General features: G+C 32.5%; 1 protein-coding gene across 1 annotated transcript; it reads left to right on the top strand.

Moving 5' to 3' along the window:
• The first annotated feature begins 15,471 nt into the window (after positions 1 to 15,471).
• Positions 15,472 to 17,918, top strand: LOC114336704 (leucine-rich repeat-containing protein 4). The gene has a single exon (XM_028287064.2). It carries the CDS (start codon positions 15,543 to 15,545, stop codon positions 17,532 to 17,534), a length of 1,992 nt encoding a protein of 663 aa, XP_028142865.1. The 5' UTR covers positions 15,472 to 15,542; the 3' UTR covers positions 17,535 to 17,918.
• Positions 17,919 to 18,759: the final 841 nt, after the last annotated feature.

Genomic DNA, 18,759 nt, shown 5'->3' with positions numbered 1-18,759 from the left:
TTACCTCCGATTTCTTTGAACCTCAATCGATTTGCATGAAAATTGGTGAGCGGTTAGAGGATATCTCAGGGAACAAAGGTGACATGGTGCCAACTTGCGCTTTTACCCTGGGGTGGATGCCACCCCTTCTCGGGGGTGAAAATTATTTTATTAAAAATAACCCCATAATTCGATAGAGGGATAAATTTCAAGCAAAATTTGTTATATAAAGTTATTAAAATAAATCAAAACTTTTTGAGTTATTAAAGATCAAAGATTTTAATTTTTCTTGAGAAAAATGCATGTTTTTAACCAATTTTTCATCAATAACTCAAAAAGTCGAAGTTTTTACAAAAAAGTTATAATTATCAAAATTGAAGCTAATAAAAAATGAAATAAACCCAGCTGTGGGAGCACGCCAAATAGAATTCTATTTTAGTGACGTCACGTTGCCTAGCAACCGTCGATTCTCCCATTATGAAATTCTATTTTGTGACGTCAGCAAAATAGAATTCTATTTGGCGTGCTCTGGGCCCAGTACTACAAAAACCTTTTAATGTTAACTAAAAGTGAGTTATAGGTAATTGAATGTATATTTTTTTCGGCGAGTAAAAAACTCTCAAGTATTCAAGCTAAAATAACGGGAAACTGATGCATTTTATAACATAAACTTTTTAAACATTTGTCAAAGTACTTAAAAATATCTATTAAATGAGCCCCCGAACATGTTGATAGCGTTAAAATTTATGCTACAAATTTTTTCAAAATTTATCTTTTATAAATTTTTTCAAAAAATGTTATTGTTTTTTTTTTAATAACTCTGTTCGTGTTTACGATATCATGTTCATCTAAAGACAGTTTGAAAGTTAATTCCAAGTGATATTTAAGCACGTTAAACCTAATCTTTTAAACCCCTTACTTTTTTTAAAAATAAAAGGTTAAATGACCCCGGTTGCATGGTTCCCACAGCAAAATTTATGATTTAAACGTTTCTATCTCGGTTATTTTTTACCCTATAGAAATAGTAAAACAGGTAAAATATTTGGCGCAGAGAAAACTAAAATTGGTTTAAATATAATTTTTTACGTATATTGAGTATTTTTGGAGTTATTATTAAAAGAATATGAGAATTACAATAATTTTAAAAATTGTGATTTTTTTAAATAATATCTTTTTTTTCAAAAATATGCATTCTAAACCGGTCAAAATTATCAAAAACATTACTTATGCTAATATAAAAAAGTTTTTGTAAGGATTACTATAAATTTTAATTGTTGTGGAAATGGTGTATGTTTTATTTTTCACCTTTTCCTAAAAAACTCGAAACGGTTGTTTTATTTTCATTATAACTTGCTTAATTTTGACGCTATTACCTTGTTCTGAAGCTCATTTGATAGGTATTTCGAAGTACTTTGACAAATGTTTAGCAGGAATATTTTATACATTGCATCGTTTTCCCGTTATTTAAGCTTGAATACTTAGATTTGAGTATTGGTCGAAAAAAAAAATACACATTCAATATGGAACTTGCATAAATTTTTAAATATTAAAATGATATTAAAAAACATAAGGTAACATGATCTTAAAACGCTTGCATGCGAAAAAAACAAATATTATTAACCCGTACACTAATTACGATGCTTTGAAAATGCTATAAAATTCAAATATCTTAGGAGGCTCTTGAACGTCCTTCTATTGGTTCGACGTCACGGGCCACGGTCAACGAGGCCTAGCAGTCGGAAACAACGCGATTAGGGTAGGTATCACGGGTATATTACATTTTAATCGTCTTTAATGGAAAATTCCTAGGTATTATTTATGTTCATCTTATATATTGTAATAAGTAGTTCTCCAATCAGCTTAGTTTTAAACTGAAATTGATAAAGTTGAGTGCTACTTTGTAAAGAGTTTAAAACGCATAATATGACGGAAAAGGGTTTTTTAAAAGGTCAATCTGACTAACTTACTTACCGTTGATGTCTTCATGGTGGCAACTTTTATAAAAAGTAGTGAAAGCTATTCTATTGGAGAAATGCGAGGTGTCAAGGCAAATAAGTAAGAGTTATTAATAAGCATGTTTAAACCGTTCATAACAATAGTTTGGTACCATTATATTATAGTATACGGTTTACCCCCTACCCCGTGGGTTTGATCTACCTACCTCTAATCGAAGGATTTCGTATATCCTGGAAAATATTACGGTGTAATTTGCATTATAATAAATATTATATTTTATTGTAATGTTTATTAGTACATACTGGAGCCTTTCATTATTGTGTTCAAAGCCTTCTGAGAAAAGATTATGGTGATTAGCAGACGTACCGATAGAACATGTACATAGCCAACAAAATCCTTCTTTACAAAGTTAATAATACGCATAAATAAGAAGAATCAATATTGTAATTTTACAAGTTAATATCTTTATCATCTCAGCTTGTACTTACACCGCATCCCTCGGTAGACCGTAAGCTATAGTAGAAACCCGACTGTAGACCGCATACTATAGTAACATCAATACTTTTTAGTTACTCTGACTTTTATTACTAAAATTTTTGTTTATTTTTAAGTTACTTGTTTCTTCTTTGTTCTTCAACACAAGAAACGACAAAAGTTGCCTGTCACAGAAAAAATCATTTTTGCCACAGAGCAAAACAAGATATTTCAACTACATTATTTTTATCTACGTGCAAACTGCATTAAATGCAATAGCCCACCGAATGGGCAAAAGATACGAGTGGCCTGTGACGTCAGACCCCAGCTCTCGCTTTTGAAGCTGTTTGAAACCGAAATTTTAGGCGCGGAACTTTGACCATATGTTGTACGTACACTATTCATTGTTAAGACGTAATATTTTGAATATAACATTTTAAAACATAAATTAACAATTTTATGCAAAACATTTTTTAGTGCAAGTTCCCTATTGCTAATAACTCACTTTGAACTAACATTAGTTTAGTTCTTTATGTGAGGAATGTAATAAATTTTTTATTATCTTCAATTTTAGTAATAACTTTTTTGTTAAAGCTTACAGTTTTTGATCTATATATGAAAAACCGATTTAAAACATGCATTTTTTTACGAAAAAATAAAATCTTTGGTCTTTAATAACTCAAAAAGTGTTGATTTATTTTAATAACTTTATATAACAAATTTTGCTTATAATTTGACCCTCTATCGACTTATGGTATTATTTTTAATAAAATAATTTTCACCCCCGAGGGTTGGCATCATGTCACCTTTGTTCCTTGAGGTATCCTCTAATTATTCACCAAGTTTCATGAAAATCGATGGAGGTTCTACGAAATCGGAGGTGAAAACCTTCAGTGACTGCACTATTGTGGTATATCCAAGAAGGAGGACAAATACTGTATATTCCAGTGTAGATAAAATTGAAACGAGACAACTAGTGTGGTATGGTCACGTGAAGCGAATGAATGAAGATAGATGGCCATAGAAAGTTTTAAATTGCATACCACAACAAAGAAGAAGGGGAAGGCCTTCAGTTGCCTGGGAAGAAAATGTACGGCATATAACGAGAGATAGAGCCATTAAAGGAGACGAATGGATGGACAGAAAACAATGGCGGTCGAAATGCGAGCACCAGCAGAGGCTGTAGGAACCTCGCTTATTCTGGGATATTCTGGGACTAAAAATAGTTCGATTGAACCTAACTTACTTTAGTACAAATAATGTGCACATAAACAAAGTTATAGCCCTTTGAAGTTACAAAATGAAAATAGATTCTTTCCAATATATGTATACGGAAAACTGTGAGAGATTTTATATTGAAATTGGATATATGGCTTTCTTATTGCAGAGACATCTTTAAAAAAATAACCGCAAAACTTATTGAACAACCTAGTATTTTGTTTTTGAACAGTTTATGTTTAGTCCAAACTCTCTTTATTATACAATATACAATACACAAAATAATTTAGCCAATCCAAATGATCTTTGAATATTTCACGGCATTCATGGAAGCACAATACTAGGCCTGTCAATTATCGCTCCCTGTAAAACAAAGTTAACATTGTTTAAAACACCTCCGTGTTGTTTTGTGCTCGGTTCGGATTAACAAATAAAAAATCCAATAAAGTATATCAACATTAACGTTGTTTACCATTGCGATCATCGAATGATAAGTAAATAACAGGTTGAAAAATGGAAATTGTTTACATAGTCCAATTATTTTTATGGTTTGTGAGAAGGGTAGGAGAGAGTAATAGTGTCGGTATTTGTACAAGTGGACGACATGTGTTTTCATTTTATTGTTTCAGCCCGGAAATTTCAATTTTACATTAATAATATTATCAAAAATGAATAACCATTTTCAACCAACCAGGACAAACCCCGGCGTGCAGTTACGGATTGTAACGAACGAAATGACAGGGATGCCCTAGCGGCAACTGCTAGCAAAAGACTAAGTCTTCAATCTAATAGCACATAAAATAATATTAAAAATCCACAAGGAAAAAGTTTTCCTGTAGTTGGTTGTATACCATATAATACAAAAAACGGCTAAGATCCTTTATAAAAGGTATATATTTAAAAATCTCAAAAGAGGGCTACATCACACATCACAGAACTAGTTTTCGATTGGATGACCAATCAGCATCAGTGCTTACGTGTTCTAACATGCTAACCACCACATATTATAAAAATATATAGGTAAAAACCCTTTAAAAGGAATCTACAGTCGGAAAAATGAAAGAATACCCATGAACGAACATATAAAACACGCTGTATTTTCCTGTCACCGTGTCACAAAGAAAATTGCCCAGCGCAAGTACATGTAATAATAATTATTACATGTACTTGCGCTGGCCAATTTTTTGTGTGACATGGCGACAGGAAAATACATAGTGTTTTAAATGTTCGTTCATGGGTATTCTTTCATTTTTCCTACTGTAAACATGGATGTTCAAAATATTCCATGTAATATGCTCTAGGTACCATCTGAGCTCTAAATCGACTTGTTCACATATTCAATATTAAGATCTTTTTGTTCCCTAAGATTTAAGATCTTGTTGTATACATCGTACTCGTACATCTATGTAGACTCAAATCTAGACTTTTGAGGAAATCACGCAAAATAGAAACTTGTAAATAATTCTAAGGACTGACAATGATTTTAAGTTTTAGTTTGATACCTATTCTAAAAACTAATAAAACTGATTTCTTTTTAAACGCTTTTCTTTAGTTCAATCGTTTGGGTCAAATCTTTAGACGTTAATTTCACTGCCTCTTCTTCAATGCAAATGAATGAAAATTTGCAGACATATGCATTCGCGAGAACAACACACGAGTAGTTAATAAATTTTTTTTTTATGGTTGTTAATTGTTTAAATAAATAAAAACGATTTTAATGGAAAATGCTTAAATTCTCTTGTTTTTTACAATGTAGAAAATTGAATCTTTTACAGATTGTAGCTAATTATATGAATTATACGTAATTTCACTTTTTAATTAATTGTTTACATTATGCTTCATAAATAAACAATGAAGTTTAAAATTTTTTGCCGATTCCGACTACTTTCATGTTTGTACATCATGTTTATAAACATCCTAAGCGGCGACGATTTTGAACGCTAATATCTTTGTTTACATAAACATCGGCGCTTATTCGTGTCAAATTTCAGTACGATACGAAACCAAACTTCAACCAAAACTCGAATTAAAAAAAATCGTGTTTTTAACGTAGCCTCAGAAAAATAACCGGTAGAGAAGTTTCGTGCTACAATTAACATTAGAATTCGTAATTCGCGAGAAATTAACAGGGCCTACACCGTGCAATAGTAAAGCATTAGAAGAAATGGGAAGACTGCGAAAATTTTAATAGGTGTAAATAATGATTTTGATTTAAGAAATGTATGAAGAAATTACAGAAAATGTACAATGTATCAAATGTTGAAATGAATGCAAAAAATGTGTCTATCATATACATTCTTTTTTTTTTAAACAAGACGATATATTTTAAAGTTTGAAAAGTGTAAAACTAAAAAGTAAAAAATAAAAAAATTCAAACTCGAAGGATTATTAAACAAAAACTGTTAGACAGATTAAATATACAAATATCTCACACATTCGTTAAAAATTGAAAAAATCTAACACATTCGTTAAAGTAAAGCGTGGGGCGCGAAAAGTAAAAAAGTATCTATCCTCAAGCCGTTTATTCGATGAAGACGGTTTTATTTAACGAATGTGTTAGATTTTTTCAATTTTTTAACGAATGTGTGAGATTTTTGTATATTTAATTTGTCTAACAGTTTTTTTTTCGAATAATCCTTCGAGTTTGAATTTTTTTATTTTTTGCTTTTTAGTTGATCTTTTTATAATATTTTTAATTTTTGTCACTCGTAACTAAAGAAAAGCGTTTCTTAAAAAAATTTTTTTCGTATTTTTTTATCATAGTAATTTGTTGTTATTACTTTTTACAAAATATTGTAATTGATTACAAATGTCTAGTTGGTATATTTCAAAATACACCATTTACAAAACCGGTGCCAATACCATTTACCGCCCAAAGGGACTGTTTTCGACACACACATTGACGTTTTCCCAGTTTTGTCCATTTTTATTGAAAATATCTAAATTTTAAACTGAACTTTGGCAGTCGTGCGATCGTTGATTGCCAATTTTCGACAAGCATCGCATTCGTCATATCTGCGGCTGAAGTTAAATAAATAAATCACGGATAACAACATTTTTCAGTGCTGTTGTATGGTTACTGGCTAATACTAAAATACAAGACCGGAAAATCGCAAAATGGTTATACTAGTTACATATCGGGTATTGTTCAAGCAATCTATATAGTGTAATGGGTAAGATTATTGTAGCTTTGGGTTGTTCTTCTTTAATATTAGGCCGGCAACTGGTGTTTTCTGGTAATTAAATATGTATTCTTTTTCTCATGATCATCTTTCAGTGCGTCACAGTTTTTCGATTTCTCTCTAACGCATTAAATTGTATGTGACAGAAAAAAAGGCACGTCTTTGAATACTTTGGTAATTATTCTAGTTCGGTGATTATTCTAGTTGTCGATAGATGGCGCCATAATCAAAAAAGAATTATTTATTAAATAAAATAATAATATTATCAATATAATCTGTACAATTTATAGGACTATACAAATGAAAGAAAATACCATTTTATAAATGCAATAGACACAATTGATTTGGTTTTATTCCAAATTGAAAATAAAATTTGACAACTGTCAGATTTAACTAAAATGTCACGTTAGAATAAATGTCATAAATGTGTATTATCACGGACTTACCTTTTTTTCTATAATTTGTGACGCACTGAAAAATGTTCATGAAAAGGAGAATAGTTAAAAATATTTATTTATACTTAGGTAAATACCGTTAAAGCAGGACATAATATTGTATGTGTTAAAATTAATTTTATCAATTTTTTAATAACATTTAACCTCACAGGGACCTCCCTCTTACCGCATGCTTGCATTAATAACTGATGTAGAATAGCTTTTATAATTAACCTTGTTATTGTTAGAATTACTGATACTAAAAGAACTTTATAAAAACACAGTTAGATCTAAAATTACTTTAGGTATACAGTTCAAAACTTTTAAAATTCAGCACAAAATGCAAGCATGTCCCCGCTCTTTTTTTTTATTAAAAATACAAAATCTAAAAATATTTTTTTAACCGAGTCTTTTCATTAGTACACTTATGCTTGGAAAATGAATTGCACAACACAACAATTAAAATACTGATACACTTAACTCATTTTCTCCTTCTTCCGTATTTTCTTCGTCACTATCATCGCCCAATTCAATAATAAATTTATTTCCACCATTAATGTGGAAGTGCCCAATCTTCTTATAATATTCTTCTACTTTGATCACTTTGGCAATTCTTTTCTGCCAGTCTACTTTGGTAATATTGGCTACTTCTTTTTTAATTATCTCAGTTACCTTTTTGTCAAATTTAGGAAATGTATTTGAACGCCTTATACTTGGTTTTAATTGTCCCCAAATTAACTCAATAGGATTGAAAACACAAAAGTACGGGGGAAGTCTCAATATAGTGTGTCCATGCTTTTCGGCAATACTCTCTAGAGCGTATAATTTTCTAAATTGCTTCGTGTGTAGAACTTCAATAAGTTATTTTTTTGTGTAAAAATCTTCGAAATACAGTAGAACCCCGCAAATCCGAACTAATTGGGGGGACAGCCTGTTCGGATTCCGAAAAGTTCGGATTATCCGAAAGTTAGCCTTAACTAGTAGTTCAAAGCTTTCATTGTGATTTTGAGTAGCCAAACGTTCTCGCAAGAATGTGGACAATATTTTTGGACTCAAGTTGACTACGAGAGAACCAAAGTAAGTTTGTGTTTAACCTTTATAAACACTTTATAAACCTTTATATTAAAGTATAATATTTATTTTTAAGAAATTTTAAATGTCAAAGTCCTAGTAATCCTACATTGTCCAATTTTCTGGCTTTACTCTGTATAATAAACATATTTTTAAGTTTTTGTCTTGAATTTTTAAATTTTTTTCACTTTCCGTTGGTTCGGATTTGCCGAAAGATGTATTTGGTATTTTAGTGAGCTGTCGGGAATGATAGGAACCGTTGTCAAGCACTATTACGCTGTTTTTCTCCAAGTTTGGGATCAGCGAGTTTTCAAACCAATCTTCAAAAAGTCAGCTTCCATATTCTTGTGGTAGTCAACGTTAAAATCTTCCATTTTCTTCCCACATTATTTTAAAGCAATCGGAACCCATCCCTCCCTTCCTCCGCAATGTACAATAATTAGCCGCGAGCCTTTATTTGCAGGCATTTCTGGTATGCAGATGCTTGAACCATCTGTCCATCCTTTCTTAACTGTATCGTGGGTATCATACCAAGTTTCATCTAAATAATAAATTCTCCTATTTTCTTGCCTATATTTAGTAATTTCTTCTAGGTACATATTACGTCTGTTGACTATTCTTTGGCTTTCCATAATTGCTTGACGTTTATTTATTTTTTTTTTAACTTAAAGCCCATTTTTTTTATCCAATTTTGAAGAGTTTTATTACAGCAGTTCATATTTCGACCGGTTGTTTCCAATTTCTTTATTATTATTTCTATTGTAGGTATTTCATTGCTTTTGTAGCAGTGGTATATTGTGGTTTTGAATAGTTTTACGAGTGAAGGATTTAAAGGTCTTGAAAATTTGTAGTCACATCGTTTCTTGCGATGATAGGGTTCGTTTTTAACTATTTTATGTACATTAGAAAGTGGAATTTCTGTTAAATCAGAGGTGGCTTGTGCCAATAGTGTTTCATCGAAGCCGAATTTCGTACGTAGATTTTTGTATACATTCAAACATACTTGCTCTGTTTCTGCATTTAAATGCATTCGAATCTTCTTTACGAGCTCTTTTTTTTAGTAATTACATTCACACTACCACTGGCAATTTTTACAATATCAGCGTTATCGTACGCGATATTTACATTATCCCACGGGCGCCACATCACTATTCACATTAATTAAATTACAATAATTAACACTTGACACTCTCCAAACGAAATACTAAACCAATATTCAAAATAATTACAGCAACAAAACACTCGTATCACTTAACACACGTACACTCCCGTACTAACACACTGCTAGCTACCGAACTAAAACTAAGATTTTGCACGAAACTTGTGAATAGATATGCGGGAGGTCTGACCGTAAAAACACAGATGCTTCAAAGGGCCGCTTCTTAAACGTTTGACCTAATATCTATATTTGAAGAATATCATATTTCACCGGCTTAAAGCTATTCCACAGTATTTTTTACTTGGACAATACACAATTCAGTGTAATTTCATCAAAGAATATTTCGTAAAGATAAAAAATGCATTAAGAAATAACTTTTTTTAGTTATCAACATCAACTTAATTTCGATGTAAATTCTTTACTATATACGGTTTAAAACATTTTATAAAAACGCTCACAAACAGCCACACTTACACCCACCAAGTTCTTGCATTCTTCTTCTTAACGTGCCCTATCAAGTCCCCTTGACGTTGGCGATTAACATGGCGAAACTGTCTTTGTCTAGAGCAGCGGTTCTCAATCTTTTTGTGTCATGTACCACCAAATACTTTTTATTATTTTTGGTACCACCTAACTGAAATACATATCTAACTAGGTGATGTAATTAACTATTATAGTGGTGCTGATTTTGGCTGTTTTTGCGTTTTGTGTACCACCTCAAAAAATGAAATGTACCACCAGTGGTACATGTACCACAGATTGAGAACCGTTGGTCTAGAGCTATTCTAAATAGTTGCTCTGCTTTCTTTATTCCTGCCCACTCCCTTATGTTCTTCAACCCAGAGGCCTGTTTTCTACCAATTCCTCTGTGTCCTTCGATTTTATCCATCATGATAAGTTGAAGGATATTATATCGGTCTCCTCTTACTACGTGTCCAAAATAGGTCATCTTTTTACATTTTATGGTATCAAGCAGCTCGCGAGCAGCATTTGCTCTCTTAAGTACTGCCACATTTGTCAGCAGAGCCATCCATGGTATTTTTAGTGTACGTCTGTGCAGCCACATTTCAAAAGCCTCCAAACGATTAATGGTGGATATTTTTAATGTCCATGCTTCGAAACCGTATAAGAGGACTCACGAAATGTAACATTTAATTATGCGCTTTCGAAGTTGAAGTTGCAAGCTATCATTACAGAATAATGACCTCATCTTTGCGTTAATAGATAACATAATTACAAATCTTAATATTAATTTGGTTGCAGGTATACACGATTTTTAAAAACCTAATCATTTAGGTATTTTTGCTATTATTAAGAATTTAAAAAACGGCATTACATTTCTCGAAAGTACTAAACACAGATTGATGCGAAGATTGAAATGTGTTTGACGGTATCCGATATAATTCAACCAAATTGACAGAATTGTTTATGACATGAGATATAATATAATGTTCTGAGAATACATTTTGTTTTATTTAGCTTAATGTATCGACATCTAATGGCCATTAGCATGATAGGTACAGTTGCTTTTGCGATCAGATATCTAGTTTAATCTGTAGTGTGTGTGCTGAGTAAAAATGTCTTGTTAAGAGCTATGACCTTGAAAATTTCACGTAAACTTATATACTAAATCAGCATGACTTATAGCTCTTGTCAAAGTCCAGTTCAATCCACAGCATGCGTATGATTGAAAAAAATCTGAGGTTGAAATAATGTGTCTTTAATGTTGTCACCTAATATGCCACTACTCTATCAGCTACACCAAAGTATCATCAAATTATTATTCCTCATACTCAAAAGCCCCAGTTATAATTTTCTATAGAAAAATGTCCACAAGCATGAAAGTTATAGAGAAATTTCAACTATAACACTTAATAAAGCAAGTTGGCTTAAATCGTAATATTTTATATTTAAAAATCTACTGTTTCTTTTTGTACTTAAGGACATTAAAAACACCCTGTCATTATAAAATATCATTATCACGATTACATCATTAATAATATTGATCAAAAATATATAAATATATAAAGGAAAACTATTGCAACTTATAAAGTATGAAACTGGTATTAGAGAAGGAGACTCGCTGAACCCATTAATATTTAATCTGATAATGAATGAAATCATAAAGAAAGTTAAAAGAAGAAGAGGATATAAAATGTAATACTCGGGAATAAAACTATCAAGCTACGGAAAAGTAGAAGAAGAAGTACAAAAACAAGTGAACATGGCCAATAGAGCAGCAGGATATCTCAACATAACACAATCTGGAGAAACAAATACCTCAAAACGGAAACGAAAACCAGGATATATAAATCAACAATAAGACCGATAATGACGTACACAGCGGAAACCAGAGTGGAAATAGCAGAAATAAAAGTCTTACGAAAAATAACAAACCAAACTCTAAAAGACAGAGTAAGAAGTGAGGAAATACGAGCGAGATGTGGTATAGAGGAAATAAACATGTGGACCAAAAGAAGAAAAATAGAATGGAATCAAGACATAGAAAATAGAATAGTACGAATAGTAAGAGACAAATGGAAGAAGATCATTGGGACGACCGAGGAAAAGATGCCAGACAACGTCAATTGAGGCTAAAAATCGAAGTAAAACAGGCATTGAGCCTATTTATAAAGTAGGAAAAAGAAGAAGAAGAAAATTGTATTGCTGAAAGTGTTTTAAATTACAATAAAGGCAAGCGTCCACAGACCCGCATCGTACGCATCGGACGCATCGTACGCAATGGATTTTAGTTTGCCTTGTACAAAAACTTATGTACCTGCGTCCACAGACCCGCATCGTACGCAACGGATTTTAGTTTGCCTTACAATGATTGCCGATAATGCGATCCGTACGATGCGGATCAGTGGACGCGGTTACATAAGTTTCTGTACAATGCAAACTAAAATCCGTTGCGTACGATGCGTACGATGCGGGTCTGTGGACGCTTGCCTTTTAGGGAGGCAACTTTTGCGATGCGTGCCGATGAATCATTCGGAATGCCGATCAGTGGACGCACCCCACAGAATTTCGCTTGGGCCAGTGGGAGCTAATATACGGCTATTTGCATTTTGACGATCGTCTTGTCCGTAATGAAACAAGTAAACTCAGTTTTAACTGTTATTTTATATATAGGTATATTCAATATTCAGAAAAAAAATTACAGGCCATGATAAGTTCATCATGGGGATCAAAATATCATAAAGTACTCACTTTTCATGTTTATTAGTCTTTTTCAAGATATCTTGAGTATCTAACTATGAAAATTATTCTCGTTAAGAAGAAACAAACACATTTTTCTATCACAGCAATGAACTTTTTAAAAAATATTAGACTTGCTAATGATGTTTCTGAGAGAAGTGTAAAATTGATGCGAGACATTTTATTATCCCTCACAAAAGATGAAAAAGCAACCAAAGTGTGTTACAAGTAGTTGAAAACCAAAAAAAGTATTTAAGAGTACACAGTAACGATCAACAGGTAGCAACAAACGCGGTCCAAGATTGCGAACTTTCAAAAGTGAGGCAACAGTGCGTAGGTAATTCGACACTAACAGTGACGTTTATACTATCAAAAACAATAATTTTTATACGCATAGGCGCGAAATGTTGCCAAGTCAGTGACGTTCGATTTCTTGTTATAAACAAATTGATTTTTAGTAGTTTCAATGTGACCCAAAATCTAGGCACGGGATAAAAAAGTTTATTTGAAGAAAGTGTATTTTTTGTCTTTCTTAATGGCGGTACAGGCTCCTTTTTCCAATATTCTATTTAGTTATAGAGTAATTTCCACATACTAACATATTTCTGAAATTGGGCTCTGTACCGCAATTCTTTATTATACAGGGTGTCTGCGTAACTTTGCACCATATGGGAAACTTTTTTAATATCAATTTTACGAAAAAAAGTCATTCTTTATAAAGTGCACTGCATAGTCTAAAACCTAAAGTGCAATCATCAGATATCAAATTTTGTCAACAGTATACGAGGTATGTTAAAAAATATTAATTTCGCTCAAGAGCAAACTACCTTTATATTTCAAAATATCAAAAAAATTTATTATGAAAAGTTATTTGTAATTAAAAACCATATTCAAATATGCAATAACAGCCATCTACGAGAAAAAAAATTCTGAGATTTTCCTAAATTACCGATTCCGAACAACATTTTTATTTATTAGACCTGTAATAACTCTTTTATTAATAATTTTAGGAAAAAAGGTATTCTTCATAAAAATCTGTGCATGGTCTAAACCTCAAGATGCAACCATCAGTTATCCAAGTTTGTTAATTTTATACGAGGTGTATCAAATAATATGAATTTAGAAAGAATTCTTTCTATATTCTTTCTAAATTCATATTATTTGACACACCTCGTATAAAATTAACAAACTTGGAAAACTGATGGTTTTATCTTGAGGTTTAGACCATGTACAGATTTTTATGAAGAATAAGTTTTTTTCCTAAAATTATTAATAAAAGAGTTATTACATGTCTAATAAATAAAAATGATGTTAGGAATCGGTAATTTGGGAAAATCTCAGAAATTTTTTTTTCACGTAGAAGGCTGTTATTGCATATTTGAATATGGTTTTTAATTACAAATAACTTTTCATAATAAAATTTTTTGATATTTTGAAGTATAAAGGTAGTTTGCTCTTGAGCGAAATTAATATTTTTTGACATACCTCGTATACTGTTGACAAAATTTGATATCTGATGAGAAAAATGGGTGCTAGTATTCGGTCTACCATCGTGTTTCTGCTATAGCTTGCGGTCTACCGAGAGAATTGGTGTGTAAGCTGTAATATTACTATGCCGATAAAAAAATGTTTACAAATAATTTTTGAATCTATTTTTTAAAAATATGTAGAGTTTGTGTAAGATTTTATAGGTCCAAAGTTAATAATTTTCTAAATATTTAAAATGACATATGAGAGTTTTATCAGTATAGTGTCATTTTTAAATAATTTAATATCTTTGACATAGGTATATTTATGTCAAATACAATACAGAACAATATAAAATACAATGTGATCACTATTTGCAAATACATTTTTTTTTCATTTTTTTAAGTGGTACACCCTGTATATTGTATATTAGTATTGCATTTTGTAGTAAATATTACAGGCTTTCTTCTAATATCAGGTTGTATGTACCTAGCATGTTTCGTTTTGTAGATATTTAAATGTAGTTAATATGCATAAATTAATTAAACAACCAATTAATAAACAACCAATAAATAAATAAACAACCAATTTTAAAGTCTACCTTAGTAATGTTTCTACCCTAGCATGTTTCGTTTTGTAGATATTTAAATGTAGTTAATATGCTTAAATTAATTATTAAATTAAATAAACAACCAATTAATAAACAACCAATAACTAAATAAACAACCAATTTTAAAGTCTACCTTAGTAACTTTTCTACCCTAGCAGGTAGTGGCATTGGCAATCCGATCGCTGCCGATACAGTGGACGCAGTATGAAAAATTAATCCGATGCGTACGATGCGTCCGATGCGTACGATGCGGACCTGTGGACGCTTGCCTTAAAAGAGCGCTTTTTTATAACGCTTTAATATCGTAATATTAGCAATAAAAAATATTCTCAAGAGACGACGAATTAATTTGTTTCCTCGCAGAAAAACAGAGGTAGAATTAATCATAATTCATTTCTTAAAAACGCCGTGAAAAAGAAGGATTATATTCAACTTAATTATTTCCTTCTGTTGAAAACAAAAGCGCCGTAATAAAAGAAGCAAATCCCCAGACGTCCCCTTCTTAAACCCCGATAGAAAAAACTGCAACCGCCCAAACAAACGCCCTGCACCGAAAATAATTCATTTACACTAAGAATGCAATAATAAAAGAGGGTCGAAGTAAAAATCAGTACGTTCTACGTTCATGCGGCTCTTAGCGCTCCCCACTGCGCAACACCCGTAAGAAGAGAGACCAACGAGGCCGAAGCGAAGAGAAGAAAATCCTCAGTCCTCAGTCTACGTCCAACATATCGTGAGTACGTATCGTAGCTGGCTCTGACTGAAACGCGCCGTCTCCGTTCAATGCCAGTATGCCGCCGCAGCAGATCATAGTGCCGTGGCTCTGCTTTCTTTTGATGACTGTGTTAGTGCCGGAGGTGAGTGCTATGGGGGGTCTGTGCCCCGCAGCGTGCACGTGTAAGTGGAAAGGTGGTAAACAAACTGTCGAGTGCATGGAAAGAGGACTTATTACGATTCCTGACAGTATAGATCCCGAAACGCAAGTGCTCGATTTGTCCGGAAACAATCTGCAAATCCTCCACCGCGAAACGTTCAACCGGACTGGATTAATCAATCTTCAAAGAGTGTTTTTGAGAAGCTGTCGCATCGGCCAAATTGACAATTTAGCCTTCAGGGGATTAACGAATCTAATTGAACTTGATCTGTCACATAATCTTCTTACTGGCATACCGACAGGAACTTTCAAAGATATTCCTTTTCTGAGAGATTTAATTATATCTAATAATCCTATCCAAAAAATCGAATCACAAGCTTTCCAAGCAGTTCATGGATTAGTTAAATTAGATTTGTCCAACTGTGAAATCCAAAATGTAGCCCCCAAAGCTTTCGAGGGAATTGAAATGCTGGAATCCCTTAAATTGAATGGCAATCGACTCTCCGAACTTCGCCTACGTACAGTAGAAACCCTTACCAGACTTCATGGGGTTGAGCTCCATGACAACCCCTGGCATTGCGACTGTCGTTTACGATCTGTCAAAGAATGGTTAGTCAGAAATAACATTCCCTATCCTGAGAATCCAGTGTGTAGTGGTGGACCTGAAAGAGTTATACATAAGACATTTGGTGAGCTTCATATCGACGATTTCGCTTGCAAGCCAGAAATACTGCCTGTGAGTAGATACATCGAAGCAGTATCCGGTGAAAACGCTACTATTACTTGCCGTGCCAACGCAGTACCTTCAGCTCACGTCAAATGGTACTGGAACGGTAAACAGCTACTCAATAATTCCATTTTCTCACCACATCAAATGATACATATCTACGAAGAAGGCAAGCAAGAAAAAAGAAGCAATTTAGTCATAACCAACATTCAAGAAGGTGATCCTAGTGAGTTTTATTGTGTTGCTGAAAATCGTGCTGGTAGCTCCGAGGCTAACTTCACTTTGAGAGTGTCCCTTCGTCCTTTGGGAATAACGTCTCTTGGTAACGGTCAGATTGCAGGCCTTAGTGCTGCATTAGTGTTCCTAATCCTTTTTATATTGATCGTCATATCTATTTTACTGCTCAGACTCAGAAGACTGCCATTCACTGAAAGCAAAACCCCCGGCCAAATAGAGGTAGTGACAGTAGTTAACAACGGTCACATTCCAAATGGAAAAGCTGTTTCTCCAGTCAATAGTCCAGAAGAAACTTCTTCTTTTTCCGAACGGAAACCTCCAGGGGAATTGAATTTTTGTAATCCTGTCCAGAAACCACCTCGATTGAATGACATTCCTTACTCTACTGTGCATTATAGTGGAAATGGTAGTGTTGTTACTGGTTCTTGTTTCGTATCTCCATCGTCAACATCCGGCAATAATCCTGACTTAATAAATGATACCAAAGGTGGTGAGATGGTACCTACGGCTGTAGAGAATTTTGATCGACCTCTCAGCGGAGAGTACAGTCGAAATCCAGACTCATTATATCCTTCTGGATTGTGGGATAGTGAACACGGTCCCTCCAATGCCACCTTCCAGTATAACGACAAAACACCTATAATGCACGACGGAACCAGCACGGGTGGTTCCATCGAAGAACTGACTTTCCGTTTAGCTCAAGGTACTAACCGTCTAGCGGCCTACCCTTCGGATTACGGTCTTCCAATAGCAGAAACCAAAACTGAAAACATATCGATACCTGCGTCTCAAGTGAACCTACCAGTAAACGCAAAGACTTTAAGAGTGTGGCAAAAAGGTGCTGTACCAGTATTACCCCCAGTTACAGCTCTGAAAAGAGTGCTCACCAGCAATAGGAACTCACCCGACGAAGGATACCAAGAAGGTTGTGGTACCGATGTTTAGACTTCTCGTTCCTATGTGTGGATTGTATTATCAAGGTTGCTCAACCAAGCAACTGAACAAGTGCTGTGAACGGAATATCTTGTAAATATTTATTTCCCTGTGTGATACTTGGCTCATAGTCAAGATATTTGTGAATATTGTGAATATTTGTAGTTTTAAAGTTAATGTTGACGAATATTGGAGTATACATGGTCAAAAGACTGATTTAGATAGATTTTTTTATAAATGAATATGTTTCTCGATATTCTTGGTTTTTGGGGTACGTATTCTAATATTAGGAAACTGTACTTCTTGAGTATTACGGACTTATATAATCAATACCTATGTCAAAGAGATTGTATGAATGTTATATCTGGTCATAGATAATATAGGTTTTTATTGTTACTTTTTTTTTCTTTTATTTTCCCTTAGAAAAAATTTAAAGTACAAAAATATTTTTTTAACTTTCTTCAACCAAAATAATATTTGATATGTTACCAATATTTTTAAAATATTTGATGTCTTTATAAATACTGAAATAATTTGGAGAAAATGACTAAATATATACTATGATAAAAATATTTTTTGGTTTTCATTTGAAATATATTTTAAAATATAATTCTAAAAAACTATTCGTTGAATATCATTAACAAATTTATTAATAATACAGAAAATATTCATATTCTTAGATAATTAATAAATATATCTTCTATATTCTGCAAAAATTAAAATGAATGATTATAAATACTCAAATTCTTTGTGCTATGAATGTATGGTAGCTCAAAAAACTTTTGGCAGAGCTTTTGATATTTACTTATTATTTTTTAATTTATCTTTTTTTCTACATTACTGATTTTAATATACTTTTGTTTCATTTTTTCATTAATTTCATAAATTTGTTTAATTTCTTGATCCTGTGTTTATCTGATGTACTTATATAATATTGGTCGTTCCCTTTCTATCTTCATTTGTTTCACATTCTTCCTCATTATCTTACTAAATGCTTGTCAATCGCTTCTTATTCAATTTTATTGTGTAGTTTTTCTATTTTAAATTGTTAGATTTACGTTCAATCAATATACTGATGCTTCAGCTTCTTCAGACATTTCACTTGGATTTTCCTCATTTGTGCTTCTCCTTTATTCTTCTTTTTTTTAATATTCTTGACTAAATTTTCTTGATTTATATTTAATTTGGTTATTAGCTTTTACATTTTAAATTGTTAAATTGACGTTATATCAATATA

This window comes from Diabrotica virgifera, chromosome 8 (assembly GCF_917563875.1).
Source record: "Diabrotica virgifera virgifera chromosome 8, PGI_DIABVI_V3a".
NCBI lineage: Eukaryota > Metazoa > Arthropoda > Insecta > Coleoptera > Chrysomelidae > Diabrotica > Diabrotica virgifera.
The sequence above is the reverse complement of the archived record's forward strand: the minus strand, read 5'-3'. Positions and strand labels throughout refer to the sequence as shown.